General features: G+C 54.1%; 1 protein-coding gene across 3 annotated transcripts; it reads left to right on the forward strand.

Moving 5' to 3' along the window:
- Positions 1 to 1111: 1111 nt before the first annotated feature.
- On the forward strand, positions 1112 to 18591 carry CHFR (checkpoint with forkhead and ring finger domains). Of its 3 annotated transcripts, none has more exons than XM_023747017.1 (18): positions 1112 to 1365; positions 3623 to 3722; positions 5398 to 5507; positions 6295 to 6354; positions 6469 to 6675; positions 8046 to 8210; positions 8501 to 8660; positions 9710 to 9864; positions 9951 to 10113; positions 12143 to 12285; positions 13657 to 13773; positions 14201 to 14284; positions 14789 to 14859; positions 15648 to 15735; positions 16157 to 16264; positions 16658 to 16730; positions 17233 to 17274; positions 17976 to 18591. In XM_023747017.1, the coding sequence occupies exons 1-18, from the start codon at positions 1233 to 1235 to the stop codon at positions 18016 to 18018; spliced, it is 2022 nt and encodes a 673-aa protein (XP_023602785.1). In that variant the 5' UTR covers positions 1112 to 1232; the 3' UTR covers positions 18019 to 18591. The 3 variants fall into 3 exon arrangements, with proteins under 3 accessions (XP_023602785.1, XP_006106252.1, XP_023602786.1); XM_023747018.1 differs by lacking the exon at positions 1112 to 1365 and adding an exon at positions 1758 to 1919; XM_006106190.3 differs by lacking the exon at positions 17233 to 17274 and having other exon boundaries at positions 1113 to 1365.
- The last annotated feature ends 284 nt before the right edge of the window (positions 18592 to 18875 follow it).

Below are 18875 nucleotides of genomic sequence, written 5' to 3' on the forward strand. Positions count from 1 at the left end.
CCTGTCCATTAAACCAATAGATTATGTTTTAAACAAATCTGGTTGTATGTGAAATACAGTCTGAGTATCACCAAGGAAAAGCATGTAGCACAGTTGCTGCACTGCTGTGAGGCCATATTCCTGCTCCCCCTGCATCTTCCTTCCTTTGTGGCAGCAGTTTCAATAGTCGTTTGAGCCATGTGCCTCTCAGCAATGGGATTTTATTTTTGCTTACATTTAACAACAATATGTTCCCTGAGCCCAGCCGGCATGAGGCAAGATGAGACTCATGTAAATAGTCGGCGCGGCGGAGGCACTGAGGCCTTATCTTCTCATTTTATTCTTTTGCTAAAGCATTTTAAAGAAAATTATAACGATGACATTTCATCCCTAAATACTTTAGTACTGTATCTAAAGATGGCATTTTCCAACATAACCAAGCTATTGTAATAACTCCATCCAAGGAAATCAACAACAATCTCCTACTGTCCAATAACCCAACAGAAAGCATTTCTCAAGATTTACTCTTGTAAAGGGGGAATCTCGGTATCCGGGACACGAGTGGGGTGTGTATGTGTCACATTTAAGTACTTAGTCATCTAAAATAGTTTCCTTGTGAGATACAACAAAACGAAGGGCTCATTCCCTGTGGAAGTAAACGTTTTTCCCCATTACCCCGTAAGAGTAGATCATATCAGCCTGAAATAACACTGATGGGGTAGCAATGCACCTCACGTCTTAACAGACTCTCGCGCGGAGTCTGAACTGCTGGGTCTGTGTGCGTCTCTGCGCTTCCCGCACGGCTCGAGCATTCCAGTCGGTGCTCCATTGGCAAGTGACTCCGCCTTTTGCCCTGACTTAACACGCACGGACGGCGGCGACAGCCGAGGTCCGCGAAGACGCAGACCTTCCGGCCAGCACCAAAGATGGCGTCCTGGACCTCAGCCTCCAGTGTGCGCACGCGCCCCCCGCGTCCACTCTAGCCCGCCGCGCTCGGGGGCCCTTCGCCCAGCCAATGGCAGCCGCGGGCCCCGCCCCGCGGATCAGCTGAGGAATCCGCGATGTCTGTTGACAGCGGCGGCGGCGCGGCCGGTTCCGGGTTCGGCGCGGGGCGGGGGCTAAGCCGGGCGGGCGGCTCGCGGGAGGCGGCGCGGCGGAGGCGCTGAGGCCCGGCCCGGAGGCCACGGGGCGGAGCCGCGGGCAGCCGCCCGTCCCGACGTTTCCGGGTGGGAGTCTCGACAGATGTGAATCGGATGGAGCAGCCGGGGGAAGGCGAGCAGCCGCCTCCGCAGCAGCCGTGGGGGCGGCTCCTCCGCCTGGGCGCCGAGGAGGGCGAGCCGCACGTTCTCCTGCGGAAACGGGAGTGGACCTTCGGGCGGAAGAGAGGTGCTGGCCGGGGCCGGGCACCGGGGTGGGGACGGGAGCTGGGGACCGGAGACCGGGGTGGGGCCGAGGGCCGGGGTGGGGATCGGGGTGGGTCGGAGGGCGGGGATGGGAGCCGGGGTTGGGGCGAGGGGCCGGGGTGGGGTCGGAGAACGGGGACCCGGGTCCGGCGTGGGGACGGTGCGCGGGGGCGGGAGCCGGGAGGCCCTGGGCGGGGCGCCGTGCGGGACCAGCTTTTTTCCCGTGAGAAGCCGCCCATTTTATTTTCTCTACTTGGGGCGCCGGCCGCCCACTCCCGAAGTGCTTCCGCCGAATTGCTTTAACCCGGGGACGCCTTCGTGGGGGGAAGGCGGATCGACTCGTCCCCGCGTGCAGTTGCCCAGCCCCGTTACTATTACTGCCCGGGAAGCACCCGTCCGACCTTCGGTGCTGAGGCACCGGTGGGGGCGGCGGCCGGAAAGGCAGAGCTCGGGTTTAAACAGCGCGCTCAACCCGAGGGTCCCGGAGTCCCCGGAGCCAGAGAACAGCCGGGGATAACGTGGAAATGGACCGCGCGGGTGAGACGCGGCTGAGGCAGCGCTGCAGGGAGGGGGTCGCTGCGGGCCTCCTTCTCAGAAAGAGCTCAAGCCCCCGCGCCGGACTTGGGCTTCCCCCGGTGCCCCAGGCCCCTGAAGCACGTGTTGGTCCAGGGACCGGGGAAGCCCCAGTCCCGCAGCTGCCGACAGAGAAGGTGCCCGGCCCGCCCGCTTCCTGTCCTGCGGGCCTGCCCACCATCCATCGCGTCATTGACTCGAGAAATGCACTGATCAGGCAGAAAGCAAAACAAAACACAAACACTTAGTTTGCCTGAAAAGAAATGATCGCTCTGACTGTATAGAGGGAATGAGAAAGACTACTGTTTAAAAGCATGTGTTTTTGGTTTCATTTTATCCCTCACGATGGACGCGCAGCTGTTTTTGTTTTGGGTTGTTTTGTGGGGTTCTTTTTGGTCGTCTTAAATCCCAGGATCAAATTAATTTTTTTACAACTTTGGAAGTGCCTACATGTCATTAGAAACTTTTGAAAGACAAACTAATTGTCTTAATTGATGTTATTGGAAGTTTGGCGAAGACCAGAGCCCTGGAGAGAAACTGCCGAGGTTCCGCCTGGCACCCCCCCCCCCATTTTGCTATGCCTTCCCTGCCCGCCCACTTCACAGTCCCCGCAGAGGTTAGATGAGATCGCCGGTGTGGGGCGCTTTGGAGGGGCCTGCCTTAAAGCTGGCACTGAATGTGAGCCATTGTTATTATAACGCAGTATCACAGAGTCACTTTACATGTTAATACAAGGAGCAAAAACGTGTTGTTGAGTTAATCTGCTTCCTAATAGAAGTCCTTCTAGTGAATGTATTAACCTTTCCAGCAACATCTAAAGTTGCTGTACTGGAAGCTTTTATTCTTTAGATTTAAGGACAGAACAAAGCATTTGAGGATTTTTCATTTTGCATTTAATGAGGATCGAGGGGTTGTGTTTAGCTATAGCTGCATCCCTTCTGTTTTTAATTTCCTTTTCTTTAAATATATATATTTTTTTATTTCAGAAAGGAAGGGAGGAGAGTGTTAGAATCATTGATCCATTGATCGGCTGCTTCCTGCATGCCCCCTAGTGGGGATGAGTCCACAACCTGGGCATGTGCCCTTGATTGGAATCAAACTCAGAACCCTTCAGTTCGCAGGCTGACGCTCTGTCCACTGAGCCGCACTAGCTAGGACTGTTTTTAATTTTCTTAAACATGTATGTGTGCCTATGGTCATTTTCTCAGTCATATCTTATGTGACCCTTTGCCATTGCTTCACTTTTGCATGGTTTGTGAAACTTAGGTTACGCAGAGAAGAAATTAAAGACTAAGTTAGAATACTGAAGAATTACATAACTAAACCCCTTGGTATTTTTTAATATCAGGCCAGCTACATATGTGCGTGTTGTAAAACTCTCACCCAGAAGCTGTTGCTGTTTCACTGGAGGTGTTGATAGGGTGTCCTGTCCCCTAATGGACAGTGGGGGGGGTCCAGGACACGTCCCTCCCTCTGCATTGGAGATTAACACTTCAATCCTTGGGAACTTCTTCTTTGCAGCTTCCTGATTGGGCGTTGTCTCCTGAAGTGCGTACACCGTGGGCCCTGATTTCCACCCACATGCAAACCTGCTCTCTGGTTCAGCAAAGCGCAGTATTGCGCAGGGCACCCACAGCCATATTGAGGGGGCTCCTTCTGTGTTTTAGGTTGCGACCTTTCGTTTCCTGGCAACAAGCTGGTCTCTGGAGATCACTGTAAAATTATTTGGGACGAGAAATCTGGTCAGGTGCTGCTGGAAGATACCAGGTAAGCTCTTTCTGAGCTGCTGTTCCTTTTCGTCTCGTAGCTTCCGGAACCCGACTGGAAGCCAGTGACTGGAGAGGGAACGAGGGTTGGTGTTCTTTACCGTGGTGGTTGGCCAGGCCTCAGGGTCTCAGGAAGTGCGCTTCCTTGGTAACTGACGGTTTCAGGGACAAAAGACTAGGAACTGGCTTTCATTGGGAAGCCTGGCACTCTTGTCCCTCTGGTCCTAGGGGCAGGTGGGCTTCTGCGTCTCATCACAGTGACCATGCTGCCTCCACAGCCACCCGCCTGCATCGGTCCTGGCTCTCCTGCACGGGCTGTGTGAGGTATTAGCTTCCTGTGGCTGATGTAACAAATGACTATAAACTTAGTGGCTTAGAGCAGCACAGATCCATGATCTTGTAGTTCTGGAGTCCGAGTTCAACTCCGGTCTGACTGGACTACAGTCAAGGTGTAGGCAGGGCTGGCTCCTGCCGGTTCCAGGGGAGAATCCCTTCCCTGCCTTTTCCAGCTCTCAGAGCCGCTGCGTTCCTTGGTGAGGTCTGGAGGGACCGGGGGTGCTCTGCACAGTCCGAGTGAGTGGGGGGTGCAGATCTGGACCTGAGATGAGAGTAGGAAGGCCCGATGGCCATGCTGTAGCCTGAGAGCGGTGGGATGTCGTCCTACCAGGGGGGTAAGCAGCAGAGTGAAAGCAGGTGGTTTGCTTAGGGAGAGCTGAGCGTGCAGCATGAGGAGAAGCTCAGCAGTGGAGGCGCTGGCGGTTTTGTGACTGTGCCGCCAGGTTTTCTAAGGGAAGTTTTCCTGGGACGTGCTGTCTGTGGCTGTTTTCACACAGCAGTGGCAGAGCTGAGTAATGGGGATGGAGACTGCGTGACCACACAGCCCGCACTGTCTGCTGTATGGCTTGTGGTGCGGCCTTCTCTCCTGTCAGGTCTGCACTCAGGAGTCCTCGGGGAAGCGCTTCCTGTCCGTCTGTCCCTGCCAACTGGCCCTCTCCCACCAGCAGTGTGTCCTGACCGCATAGAGTGACCCAGACTGCAGGGCCCCGCCTTCTCCAGTAGACAGCCCGCTAATGAGCTGACTTAGGTCGTGGCTGCTGGAGGGAGGGGCTGGTCTGTGGACAGAGCTAAGGGCACAGGCAGGTGGGAAACTGGAAATCAAAGCCCAGAGCTGCTGGCGCACGTCCAGGCTCCCCCAGGAGGCAAGTGGAGGAAAAGAGGCCCTGAGCAGCAGAGACCTAAACACTTGACCAGACTGACTGGCTGCTGGTTGGGCTGCAGTAAGGGGACATTTTCCTTGAGGGAATTCACTCTAGTAACTCTGTTCTGTTTTGTTTTTTAGATTCTGCCTGTAAGTGAGATCATGGTATTTGTCTTTCTCTGTCTGACTTACTTCACTCAGCACAGGTCCATCCGCGTTGTTGCAAATGGCAATGTTTCATTCTATTTTGCAGCCAAGGCACATTCCATTGTACACACACCACTAGTTCTTTATCCCATCATCTGTCGATGGCACGTGGGGCACTTGCACATCGTGGCTGTTGTGAATGCTGCTGCAGTGAGCATAGGGGTGCACGTATCCCGGGTAGGATGACCTGCTTCCTTATGGTGGTAGAACAGGAGATGTTCAGCGTCCAGTGATGTTAGGCAGGATGAATTGCACCTCGCTGTCTCCGCAGCACCAATGGCACGGTGATCAACGCGCTGAAGGTGGTGAAGAAGCAGACCTGTCCTTTGCAGACGGGCGATGTCATCTACGTGGTGCACAGGAAGAATGAGCCGGAGCACAGTAAGAGGGAGCCCGCTGGGTGGACACCTGCATGCTGTGCCGGGGGACGTCCTGCCGTAGCCGGGATGCTTCGCGGAGAGTCTGTTGAAGCAGACTTTTCCTGTAGGAACGTTCGCGTTAGCTCTTTCCTGTTTATGGAGGTTCTTGGTGAGGGTAGTGTCTGTTCAAGATTGGGAGAGTTGACCTTGCCGTCTGAGCCCCTGGCCTTCTTCAAAACAGACCAGCGTGGTCATGACCGTGAACCTCCGTGGCAGCCACGGAGAAGGGAGTGGGGCTGGGTTAGGTGCAGAATAAAGGAAATCTGCCTTGGGGGAATGAGACCCAAGAGCAGGGGGTGGAGGCCCCGGGTGGAGATTTTGGAGACTACAGGAGAGAGCAGCGCTCCGACGGCTCCACTAGGCTTTTTCAGCTCGGAGCGTCTGTGTCTGTGGAGGAAGCATGATATTGGGCAAGGAGAGGGGAGGAATCTTTCGAAGGTTTTTCCCGAAACAGAGAGAAGGGCCGGCCCCTGGCCACACAGAAGGGACAGGAAGGCAGAGATTCTTGGCTCGGCCAGTGCCATGCCTCCCTTTGTCGGCCTCCTGACTCCAGACATGTTCTCCTGAGGCTTAAAGTTGGTTCAGATGTTTTGGGTCATTTGCTTTGTAAACCCTGTAACTGGTGAACGTTGTTAGTGGCCGAATAGTCAGATGGTCAGCAGGACAAAGTGTCTGGAGGGAAGAGAAGAGAAGAATGAGCTTGGCTTGGTGCACGGCCGACCCTGCTCTGACCGGCTGATTCCTTCCAGACGTGGCGTACCGCTACGAGGCGCTACAGGAAAAGCAAGGCGTGGCACAGGAATCCTCGGGTGAGTGCGATCACAGCAGGGGGCTGGCGTGTGAGGAGCCGCTCCACCTGCTGGCCTGGACAGCAGCGGTGCTGCGAGCCCTGACGCCTCCTGCTGCTGCTCTTGTGCTTACAGAAGCCAAAAAGGAAAACCTGTTCCACGCGACCAAAGATACCTCAGGTGCAGGGCGAGGGGCCCAGCCCCAGGGCCTGCCGCCGGCGCCCACCACTCAGGCGTTCTTTGAGGAACCACAGCCATCGACGTCCACGTCGGACCTCTTCCCTGCAGCCTTTGCCTCTTCCATGGAGCCCCCCGCAGGGCAAGTGCCAGCCTCCAGCCCTGGTGAGACGGGGGTCTTGGTTCTGTTTACTCATCCTGGCTGATGTTGTTCTGAGACAGATACGGCCACTGAGGAACTCTGAGGGGCAGCAGGCACCAGGCTCTTGGCAGTAACGTTTCTGGGCAAGAAATATTCTTGTTCCAGCCCCAGGAGAAATGCTGAGGTCAGAGACTGTGGTGCCATGGTGCTTTGTGCAGTTCTGTTGGGATACAGTTCACATACCATCAATCCCCTGGCAACCGCTCGTCCGCATGGGTCTCTGGATTTGCCTCTGGACGGTTCACGTCAACAGGACCCCACACTATGGCCTTTGTTTCTGGTTCCTTTCGATGAGCATCGTGTTTCCAAGACTCTTCTCGAGCAGCATGTTATTTCAAACCAGTTTTACTTATTTTGGTCCTGACACGAATTCCTTACCTCCCTGGTTTCTAGAGGCAATGCGGACTATCTCGCTGCAGTGTGATGTGTTATTACATTGATTTCCTACATTGCACCACACTATACATATTAATATTTGTAGCTATTCTTCCGTGTTTTCTTCCACATGATCTTTAGAATTAGCTTTTCTGTAAGCAAATTGTTCAGATGGAATTGTGTAAACTTGGGGAAATTTTCTTATTTCAGTACCTAAGCGTATACTAGCAAAGTAACTGCAGTAAATACTTCAAGGCTCCTGCTAAATGTGGGGTGGGTGCCAAGCACTTCTGTTAATTCTCACCATGAGCATCATCATAGTCTTCCTTCTTGAGTGAGAAGCCCGACTGAGCATGGAGGCCCGAGTGAGAATCGGAGCCAGGACCGGCCCGGGAGCTGCCCCTTTCCTTCCCTTGGTGCACAAGATAATTGGTTCCCAAAACAATTCTAACTTTTTTCTTTCAGCTGCAATAGGCCCATTTTTCCCCCAAATAACACTTAACCATTTGAATATTACAGACTAGATCTGTATTGTAATGTAATACCATAAACGAGGTCTTTACTAGATAAAGGTTATTGGAAAGATTTTTTACCTTTCTGTCAAATTCATTTCAATTTATGACTCTGCTTCTTTCTTTTGAAGACAGTACTTTCCCCAGGAGTCAGCTTTCTCCCTGTTTTCTTTGTCACCTTGGGAAACAGTTCTCACTCCATCCCTACTTGCCTGGTCTTCCTCTTACACCCTCTTCTGCAAGGTCTCTACGTGAGCCTGTGTCAGCAGTGTGGGTTACGTGGTGTCTAGCGTGAGGATTGGCCCTGGTGAGACGAAACGTCCAAGGCTGATCACCGTCACAGATGTCTGCGTTTCTCCCTGCGGATGTGCTGTGTGCCCAGCTCCATGAGCACAGTGACATTCCGAGGGGGTGGATCAGAATGTTTCCTACTTGTCTCTCCACAGCTGCCAGAGGTGCCAGCGTCTCCCCAAAAGGATGTGGTGCACCTGTGACAAGTGAGGAGCCCTCCAGCATCCCGTCAGTTGTCCCCAGAGAAGGAGCATCCCTTCCTCCATCGGAACCGCAGGATCCGGAGGGCCTGGAGCCCATTACGAAGAGAATGAGAGGAGGTCAGAGTCTCATGGTTTGTTTATATAGAAATGATAGTGGACACAGCTGCTGCTGGACAGTTGGGCCTTCACTCTTAGCCATGTCTCCTGAACATCTTTATGTCATGTCATGAACTGTTCTTCTAAAGCAAAACTTGAGTGTACTGCAATGTGAGACGTAAGGGCCTGGTTAAAAATGCCCTTCAAACGCTGGCAAGGACTGTTCTGCCTGCAGGTTAACACTCGTAAAACAAGAGCACGCCTGTTTCCTCCTTGCTGTGACGGTCACAGTGTGTCCCTTTCTTTTGCAGATGGGGAGCCCAACCTGAAACTGCATTTGCTGGTCTCTGACCAGGGTAAGGACACCCACAGCGCCCTCGAGGAGGTCAGAGCTGCGGCCGAGAAGCCTGACAAGATGGAGGAGACGCTCACGTGCATCATCTGCCAGGACCTGCTGCATGACTGCGTGAGGTGTGCACACGTGGGGCTGGGCCGAGGAGGAAGCAAGCCCTGGGTCGCATTTGGGGTCGGGTCCACGGCAACAAGCTGAAAACCTGGCCCCAGTGGCCAAGGCTACAGACTAATGTGGCGGTGGCCTTGGCTGACACGGTCATGTCTACCTAAGTGGTTGTCCACCTCAGATGTAGACCAGGCGAACTGTACCTGGCTAAGGAAACGTATAGCTAACATAGAAGGAAGGTCCCAGGCGTGGCTTCCGGAGAACCCTCGCTCCTTGCTTTGCTTCAGGGAAGAGTTAACTTGTCTGAGTTTCCGCTTAAACGCAGACCTTTGTACCTGGTGTCTCCAAGCCTCCAGTTCCTGAAGTCACTGTGTGCTCTCGGAACCCCCTGGATCAGAACAGCCACACGGCCTCTCGTTTCTTTCTTTCTTTCTTTTTTTAAAAAAATATATTTTATTGATTTTTTACAGAGAGGAAGGGAGAGGGATAGAGAGTTAGAAACATCGATGAGAGAAACATCGATCAGCTGCCTCCTGCACACCCTGTACTGGGGATGTGCCCGCAACCAAGGTACATGCCCTTGACTGGAATTGAACCTGGGACCCTTCAGTCCGCAGGCCGACGCTCTATCCACTGAGCCAAACCAGTCAGGGCCCTCTCGTTTCTTTCATTAACAAGGACCGAGTGAGAGTAGCTTAGGTTGAACACTGTTTTCACGGGGGGACCGTTTCTCAGGTGGTCTGTGGGAGTCAGGCGCAATCCCAGTCACTAACAGGATGCAGATCTGCCAGCTGTGGGCAGCATGCAGCACAGGCTCCAGGCCCTGCTGAGGCGAGAGCCCGGGGGCCGGGGGTGTGCTCGCTTTTCTGTTCTGTACTGACCCTCAGCCTGAGCAAGGCCACCTCCTCCTCTGGGGAAAGAGGCAGCGTGCGTGACCGGGCATCCCAGCTTCTGATGCTCCCGGCAGGCTGTGCCCTGGGGACGGGGCTGTTGTGGGGGTGGGCAGGCGCTCCACCTGCAAGTGCTCTGCAGGCGTCTGAAGACCTGTCCTCATGCTCAGCCTGCAGCCCTGCATGCACACCTTCTGTGCGGCCTGCTACTCGGGCTGGATGGAGCGCTCCACGCTGTGCCCCACGTGCCGCTGCCCGGTCGAGCGGATCTGTAAAAACCACATCCTCAACAACCTGGTGGAGGCCTACCTTCTCCAGCACCCAGGCAAGTGGGGCAGCCGCCAGCTCCCGGAGACCAGGGTGTGTCCCCAGGGCCCGCCTGCCAGCAGAGCTGTGTCCTTTGAATTCCAGACAAGAGTCGCAGTGAGGAAGATGTGCGGAGCATGGCCACCAGGAACAAGATCACTCAGGACATGCTGCAGCCCAAAGTCAGGAGGTCTTTCTCAGACGAGGAGGGCAGTTCGGAGGACCTGCTGGACCTGTCAGATGTGGACAGCGAATCCTCGGATGTTAGGTGAGCCTGCACCTGGCAGGGAGTGGGGCGGGCTCTGCCCTGAGCGGTCATCTCCCTGCTGTTCTGGCTCGCTTCCTGCCTGGGACTTTGGATAGTGACTTCCCGGCTTGAGTGTGGCAGGGAGTGGCGGGCACTGAGAGCAGCTCCGGCTCCGTGACTGGGAGGGGCATCGGCTGCCCCGCCTCCTTCAGCACCTTCCTTTTCCCAAGTATACATGGAGCATTCTGTTTGGTTGTGGCTTGCCTGTACCTGTTTCCAGCTTATTGAGATGTGATTGACGTGTAGCACTCTGTACGTTTAAAGTGTACGGCATGGTTGAGCTCTGTGAGATGATGGCCACAGTGGCCCTACCCTTCCAGTCGCTGGCTTCTCCTCACACATTGGCTCACCTGCCGTGACAGTCGGGTTGAACATGTTCCTGTCCCACGGAAGCACACGTCTCTGTAGCTTGGCCAGGACCATGAAGTCTACAGCATACATTCCAAGGTTTATCATTTGTCAGGATGTTAATGCAGAATCGCCACGGTCTCTGGCCGAGAGGTTGCAGTTTTGGTTTTTGTTCTTTTAAAGAAAAGTGTATTGCTTTTAGAGAGAGAAGAGGGGAGAGGGAGAAACATGGATCAGCTGCTTCGTTCAAGTCCCCCACGGGATTGAGCCCACAGCCCAGGCCTGGCCCCGACTAGGAATTGAACCGGCGGCCTGTTGGTGCATCAGATGACACCCAGCCAGCTGAGCCACCTGGCCAGGCAGGAGGATGCCATTCTGGGAGACTGTGTTTTACCTGCTGTAGGACGCTGAGGCTCCTGGCTCAGAAGGTCAGGGTCTGAATTTTTACATCAGGTCATGGTAGTTAAAAAGACAGCAATACCACCCCAATTTTTTTTCATTATTTCTTTTCACACAAATAACAATCAAGCAAAAAGAAAACCAAAAATTACTTTAGTGCAAACACCTTGTTTATCCATCTGGCCATTCATATGTGTGTCACGAACACTTTCTTAGCAAAGTAGGATGGGCTGCACTTAGAAGTGACTAGGAGTGACTTGACCGTGCCCCCGACTGTGTGGTCCTGTGATGTTCTGACGCAGGAGCAGTGCTGCAGTGGTTCCTGCCCTTGTAGTTTCGTGCTTGTGTCCAGTCATTTCCTGGAGAGGAGCAGGTGGAAGGGGTCCAGTTAGGCTCGAGTCTGAGCGGGAGGGGCCTCGCTGGGCTCTGACAGGGGTGTCCTCAAATGCCCCACGGAGAGGTCCTGGGGGGGTGCTCCCAGTGAACGAGGTTGAGCCTCTTCTCAAGGCTTGTGTTTTTTCTAGTCGGGTCTGACCCATTCTTCCCTCGCTGGTTCCCACCATTGGTGCAGCCCAGGGAGGCGTTTTCAGGCTGAGATCAGGGGTCCCTGTGCGTCATTCGTGGGTGGTTCTCACTGCCCGCCGTGTGGAAGCTCAGCTGCACTGCAGGTGGTGCAGGGCTCCTGCTGGCCACGGGGAAGGCTCCTGAGGACACAGTGCTCACCCATGGTGCCTTTGCTCTGATTTTCACGATGTGCAGACATTTCCTGGGTGGCCAGGTGACAGTCCTGCGTACCCTGGGGGGCCTGAGAGCGCCTCTGAATGCGGTACCCAGCTCGCCCAGCATCGAACCTTGGAGAGCGCGTCCTGTTCCCTGTGGGGACCGAGTGGCTGTGCCCCTGGGACATCTTGCAAAGCTAGGGGTGGGCCAACGATGCCTCAGGACCCAGGAGCAGCTGAGGGGCAGGGGCTCTGGAAACCGTATAGGAAAGGGAGCTGGGAGGTGGCAGAGAGCCTTCTGATTGCTGCTGCTCTGGGGTGAGAAAGGACAGTGGGGTGCTCACCACGGAGACTCACTGGGCCATAGCAGATGCTACAGGGCTGAGCCTGAGGTGGTGATGAGGCCCACGAACAGGGAGGGCACTGCCAGGCCCGGGGATCTGGCCTTTTCCATCACCACCTCCCCCACCCCTGAGCGCGGCTGTTCCCTAGCCCAAGTTCAGGTCTGTGTGCTCCCCTTGCAGCCAGCCGTGCATCGTGTGCAGACAGTGCCCTGAGTACCGAAGGCAGATGGGGCCGCCCCTGCTCTGCTCAGGGCCAGGCAGCGAGCAGGGGCCACCGCAGGCCTCTGGCGACACACCATCGACCTCTGCCAGCGTCACGACAGGTGAGACAGCCGTGCCCTCTGTGCTGTGGCTCTGCTACGACCACTTGGGATGCGGCTGCATTTCTGCTGATTCCTCTCTGCTCTCCTGTCCTCTGCTTCTGGTGGTCCCACCCCTCTCATAGCAGTAGCTTGCTGCTTCTCATACCTGTTTTGGGCCTCTGCTCCTGGACACTCCTGGGGATTCAGTCCTAATTCTCACACTCGCCCCCCACAGCCACTGCTTGACAGCTGGTGTTCCCAGTGTAGCTTGCCAAAGCCAAATGGGGATCACACATGGGCCCTTCCAGTGAGAGACTGGCCTCTTCCCAGCAATGGGCCGTGGTGTTCCCAGAGCCACCCTGAGCCCTGTCTGCCCACTGCCTGGTTCCAGTGGAGGGGCCCAGGGCACCCAGAAAGGGAGCGTGGACACAAGGAATCTGTGGGTTGTGACCCCAAACGGCCAGGGATTGAACCTGCAACCCTTTGGAGTGTAGACACTCCAACAACTGAACAACACTGGCCAGGGCCAGACCCACATTCTCTCTTTTAAAAAAAAAAAATATTTTATTGATTTTTTACAAAGAGAAAGGGAGAGGGATAGAGAGTTAGAAACATTGATGAGAAACATTGATCAGCTGCCTCCTGCACACCCCTACTGGGGATGCACCCACAACCAAAGTACATGCCCTTGACCGGAATCAAACCTGGGACCCTTCAGTCCGCAGACCAATGCTCTATCCACTGAGCCAAACCGGTTAGGGCCAGAGCCACATTCTTAACCAGCTGCCACAATGCCATGCCGTGGCTCTCGGTGACTTCCCGTAGGGTAGGCCACGTGCACAGGGATGGACAGTGCAGTGCTCGGTTACCTGCTGTCTGCCACTCACCAGGTGACAAAATGAAGACGGAAGTCCCCATCGGGACAGGGCCTGGAGCAAGTGTGCGTGCTCAGATCCCGTGGCGCTGCATGGCCGGCTGGGCACGTGCACACAGTGTCTGTGCGGGTCAGCCGTTTTGCTGCCAGGCCTGTTGTTTGTTTATTTGGAGGATGCTGAGATTAAATATAAAACCCACTTTATTGTTTTATGGTGTGTGCTCTGTAGGTTGACCTTTCTTTAGAGGAAATGGCAGAAAACCTTCATGATCTTTGAAATCTTGGAATAGCCACTGAACCAAACGATAACTTTGGCTGTTTTCAGTCTATTTAGACTCCTTCGTTTCAGTGGTAGACTGTCAGTTGCTGTTGAGAATAGGTCTGACTTCTCCCTGGGTGTTCGTGTAGGTCTGTCTGTCCTCGTGTGCACTTTGTAGCCACCCCTCTAGATGTTTTCTGATCAGCTCCCCCTGCCTGTGTCCCGACACCCCGGCTTGAACATCCTGTCTGTCCTGCAGCCCAGGATTACGTGTGCACCCTGCAAGGAAGCCACGCCATCTGCACCTGCTGCTTCCAGCCCATGCCCGACCGGAGGGCAGAGCGTGAGCGGGACCCCCGCGTCGCCCCCCAGCAGTGTGAGTACGGACGGGGTGTGTGCGTGTTTGTCTGAGTGACCTCCCACCGCAAAGCCTTGCCTGTGTGTCCTTCAGGCTCAGGATTCCAAGCATGATTGACGCTTGTGTGTGGTGGGAAGTGAGCACGCAGTTCTGTGTTCCATTGCAAAGTCCTGTCCCTGTGCGGCCTTTCCCACACTGGTGAGGCCGTTCCCACCACACACCGCGTTTCCGTGTTCGGTTCTCTTTCTGGAGTCTGCCTCATACTTCTGTCCCCCATCAGGGCCACAGTCATTCTGTCAGCGTCACTTACATCTGGTAGATAAATACGACGCTTTGATGTAGAGTTTGGGGGTTGCTGTGATGTCGAGTTTGTTGTTTACTTGATGGCCCTTTGCCTTGGTTCCTCCCTGAGGTGTCCTGCCTGGTGACTGTGCTGTTCCCACAGGTGCCGTCTGCCTGCAGCCTTTCTGTCACCTGTACTGGGGCTGCGCCCGGACCGGCTGCCTCGGCTGCCTGGCCCCCTTCTGTGGTAACGCTGCTCTCAGCTGTCGCTTCAGCCCCCATGTTCTCTTGGTGCACGTGAGGGCGGGACAGGGTGGCCTGGCCTGTTGTGTGCCAGAGGAGGAGAAAGCCACTGTAGGTCACCACAAATTAATTACCTTTTCCTGAACGCTGCCTGGGTTTGCCATTAAAAAGTATTAGCTTAGCATCAAGCAATAACAGGAGAATTCGGGGGATCCTGAGTTCAAAGCCAGGAAGCTTGTGTATGCACAAGGACCCCCACCCCTGAAGAGGCACAGCCTGGCTACAGCCTTCAGACCTGTGACGGCAGCCCAGGCGCTGAGGGACTTGGAGAGCTGGCATGTCCGGAGGGAGGGAACGGAAGTCATTGCACGTGTTCTCGGTGTAAAGTTATATTTTGTTGTGGAGCTTTTTGTTCTCTGTAGACTCTGTGGTGAAGGAAACGTGGTTATCTTAGCTGTCGGGTGAAACGTCTATAAAATGGGTAACATTGCTTCCCTCCACCCGACAGAACTCCACCTGGGCGACAGGTGTCTGGACGGGGTGCTGAACAACAACAACTACGAGTCCGACATCCTGAAGGTACGTGGGTCAGGCCAGGGCCGAGGAGGCCTCCCCAGAACTGTCTCAGTTACCGCAATAACTGCGTTTTCTGACTCTCAACACCCTGTTGGTATATGTCTGTTCCCCCATATTCCAAAAACCAGGCGTGTCCTTCCTGCCCATCATGCCATGACTCCACAGCAACTGCTTCCATGGCTCCACTCCTGCTCACAGGAGGCAAGCCCGGCTCTTGGAATTGCAGTGTGCACATCAGTCCCTCGCCACGGACTTAGCTTCACCCCATTTCCCTGCAGCATCCCCTAGGACTGCGACCTTCTCACCTGCACGCACGCCCCTGAGCACCTCTGTCCTGGGTGGATGTGCACGTGGCCCTTCATGTGGGTTTGCATGTCAGGAGCCGAGCAGCTCCGCGTGTGAAGGGCAGAGTGCAGACCCAGACCCTCAGCTTCCTGGTCCCCTGCTCATGGGCTGGTTGCTACCCTGCAGTGGCTCTGGCCAAGGTTGGCGGCTCACACTCCTGTGCTCGGCACGCCCTGCAGAGGATAGAGTGTGTGTGACTGCACTGGCGGTTTGGGCGCCGGCTGCCTGCTGAGGCTTTGAAGGAACATCTGGACACGCATCCTGTGCACTGGTTTATGGGCATGATGCCATATTGGAAGCAGGCCCCAGAAAGACGGCGGCTGCCCTCTACAAAGACCTGCCACAGTTCCTTTGGCTTTATTTGCCCACCTTTGAGGGCCTTTACAACCATTTACTCTCTTGTCCAAGCTCCTGTTTTTCCTGTTCCCCTTGTTTTGCCATCACAGAACTACCTGGCAGCCAGGGGTTTGACGTGGAAGAATGTGCTGACTGAGAGCCTGGTGGCTCTGCAGAGGGGTGTGTTCCTACTGTCTGGTAAGCTCCTCTGGAGAACATTGGTGCTGTCCATGGTCCCTGGCTCTCACCTTCCTTGCACGGTTTCCTTTGTGATGTTTGCTGTGGGCACTCAAGTTACAGGCCCTTTCTTATGTGCGTGTGGTTTTGGTGGCATACTTAGAAGTAGCTCAAGAGAAAAGTTATATTTATTCTTCTCAGTACTTTTTTGGATTTAAAAAAATATTTAAATTTTTAATCCCAGTGGACTTGTTTTGCAGTAAGGAATTACATTGGCATCTGGATGGGTTTTGTTCTTATTTCCCAAACGTCTAGCTGTCTCCCCTTTTATGGATCAGCACGCTAGTTCCCCACTCGTTTGCATGGCCACGTATGTCCTGCTGTTGTGGACACTGATGCTCCTGGTGTCTGGCCATGCCCGCATGAGGCTGTGTTATTCCAGATTACAGAGTCACGGGCAGCACCGTGCTGTGCTACTGCTGCGGCCTGCGAAGCTTCCGGGAGCTGGCCTACCAGTATCGGCAGAACATTCCGGCCTCTGAGTTGCCAGGTAAGGAACCCCCTCCCCACCCATCTCACTTCTGTTTTCTGTGGCTTCTACCCTCTGGCATAATAGATAGAAACTCTGTCTGGCTTTGTTGGTATTCTTGGCAGAGGCTGCCTGAGTGCCGTGCTGTGTCAGGGCCATCGCCCGTCTGGTGTTAGCTCAGGCCCTGGCGTTGGCTGTGGTGTGGGTTTCTAAAACAAGATGCACAAAACACCCTGGAGACCGCTGGAGTGCCCTCGTTTCCTGCGTGGGTTTTCAGGGAGCATTTTGCCCTTTCCTGGAACAGGGAGAGGAAACCAGTGGAATGCGCAAGCAGAGTGCTGCCCCTGAGCTCCAGGTGAACCCCCAGGCTGAGTGTGTGTGGGGCACGTTACACACTGTGGTTTTCTCTCCTAGTGGCTGTGACTTCCCGTCCCGACTGCTATTGGGGTCGCAACTGCCGCACTCAGGTGAAGGCCCACCACGCCATGTGAGTGCTGCTGTGCGCCTGGCGGGGCAGTGTCCGCTCGGGTCCTCACGGCTGGAGGGGGCTGACAGTCCTAAGGGAGGCAGACCTTGTTCTCCCAACTGAAGTTTTCAAGTGTTTGGACAAGTTGCTATCTCAGCTTTTAGGGATGTTTGTGAACTAGTCAGCTAGTATCCTATATAATTCTATGTAATAAAAGGCTAATATGCAAATTATCCCCTCGACCAGGAGTTGTACCAGGAATTCAACCAGGGGGCGGGGCCGGCCAGACACCCGCGGCCCCTCCCCCCGGCTTGCCTGGTCCAATCGGCCCCAATCAGCCCGGATTGGGGCAGGCCAACCGGACCCCACCCATGCACGAATTGGTGCACCAGGCCTCTAGTCTCCTTATAAATATACTACTTCAGTTACGCAGTATACAAAGTAGGGTTGTCATTTGGGAACTGTGCTCTCCTGTTATCTCATTAAATGAAACACTTGCATTGAAATGTTCTCCACATTCCAGCCCTGTAAGCACAGCCGTCATTCCCAGCCGACTCATTTCCAGGTCAGTGGCCATGGTCACTGAGACCATCCTTCCCAAGCCACGGGCTCATGTGTGTGCCATTGCACACTGGGTTCTGTCGCTGGTGTTGTGAGCAGGTGACTATGTTCGCTCTAAATTGGTCACTCATCAGATGTTTCCTAGAGGCTCTTAAAGGAATAAGCTCACCTCCACTTTTTTCTTTTTTAATATATGTTTTTTAATTTCAGAGAGGAAGGGAAAAGGAGAGAAAGATAGAAACATCAACGATGAGAGAGACTCATTGATCAGCTGCCTCCCACATGCCCCACGCTGGGAATTGAGCCTGCATCCCAGGCATGTGCCTTTGACCGGAATCAAACCTGGGACCCTTCATTCCGCAGGCCGATGCTCTTTCCACTGAGCCATACGGGCTAGGGCTAAGCTCACCTCCACTTTTAAACTGTAGGTGTGTCCATCAGTGTCATGGGGATGCTGAGGACACGCAGCTTTGAGTCTCTTCTCCAAGAAAATTACCTAAAATTTCAATTTCTATTTTAAAGTTTAAAAAGGAGAAAAGAAAGCTTCCTTTGGTTAGTTTCTGTGATAGTATTAAACGTATGCTGCTGTGAGCCCCCCATGCACACAATTTCTCATGTGATCGTCCAGCGGGCAATTTCAGAATTGGCTTCTTTGAATAATTCTCTGGTGCCTTTGTGTGTAATCTGACTGCTTTCCCCCTGCAGGAAATTCAATCATATCTGTGAACAGACGAGGTTCAAGAACTAAGCGTTTGAGGATGCACCAAGATGGCTTGGAAGTACAGGGGTCCATGACAGCGTGTTTCAGGAATACTAAATATGAACATTTTAAGGGCATTTTACACTTCCCTCAGGGCATGCTGGGGGTCTGTGCATCCAGCATCTGGTGTGACTTTTTCTGTGGAGGAGACCCTCTCAGTGAGGCCCAGCAATGGCCTGGGAGGCCTGGGGCACACAACTGTCCGCTCAGCTTGGGCCTCCCGGAGTGCTTCAGCCAGAATAACCACCAGCCGTCCCCCCCTCCTGAGATGGTGATGAGCAGGTTTGCTCTGCACCTGCCCCACACTATGGTTAAAACGCACATCTCTCTTCAAGAAAAGTTTCATGGGAGAGAGGACAGTTTGTCAGAAACATTCTGTTGTTTAAGGAAAAGGTTTACAGGCTGTGCAGTGCCCTGTGGGAAACCCATAGCTCTTACATGCTTTTGTTTTAATAGGGTCGATGCTTCTAGTAAGATTTATGCCACAAACTATAGCACAAATAATATAATTTATAATTTACAAATTGACTAAAATTGGGGATAGTATGGTATTTGAAAGCATAAACGTGTTTCTCTTTATTAATAAAAACGTCACCAGGTGTCCAGAACTGCTAACCCTGGACACTGACAGTGCACGGCCCCCTCCCAGGCGTGGGCCAGTTGGGTTGCCACCACCCGGAGCCCACGAGGAAGCAAAGTGCTGGCCCTGCTGCTCCTCCCTCGGCATAGCTGCGGCCCCACCCACTGTCCCCATGTTCCTTATTCCTTCCTGTGGGGCTGTGGCTATGGGTGGCCAAAGTGCCAGTTGCAGGTCAGCCCTGGTGGCACCACGACCTCCCTGGAGC

This window comes from Myotis lucifugus, unplaced genomic scaffold, assembly GCF_000147115.1.
Source record: "Myotis lucifugus unplaced genomic scaffold, Myoluc2.0 scaffold_780, whole genome shotgun sequence".
Lineage (NCBI taxonomy): Eukaryota > Metazoa > Chordata > Mammalia > Chiroptera > Vespertilionidae > Myotis > Myotis lucifugus.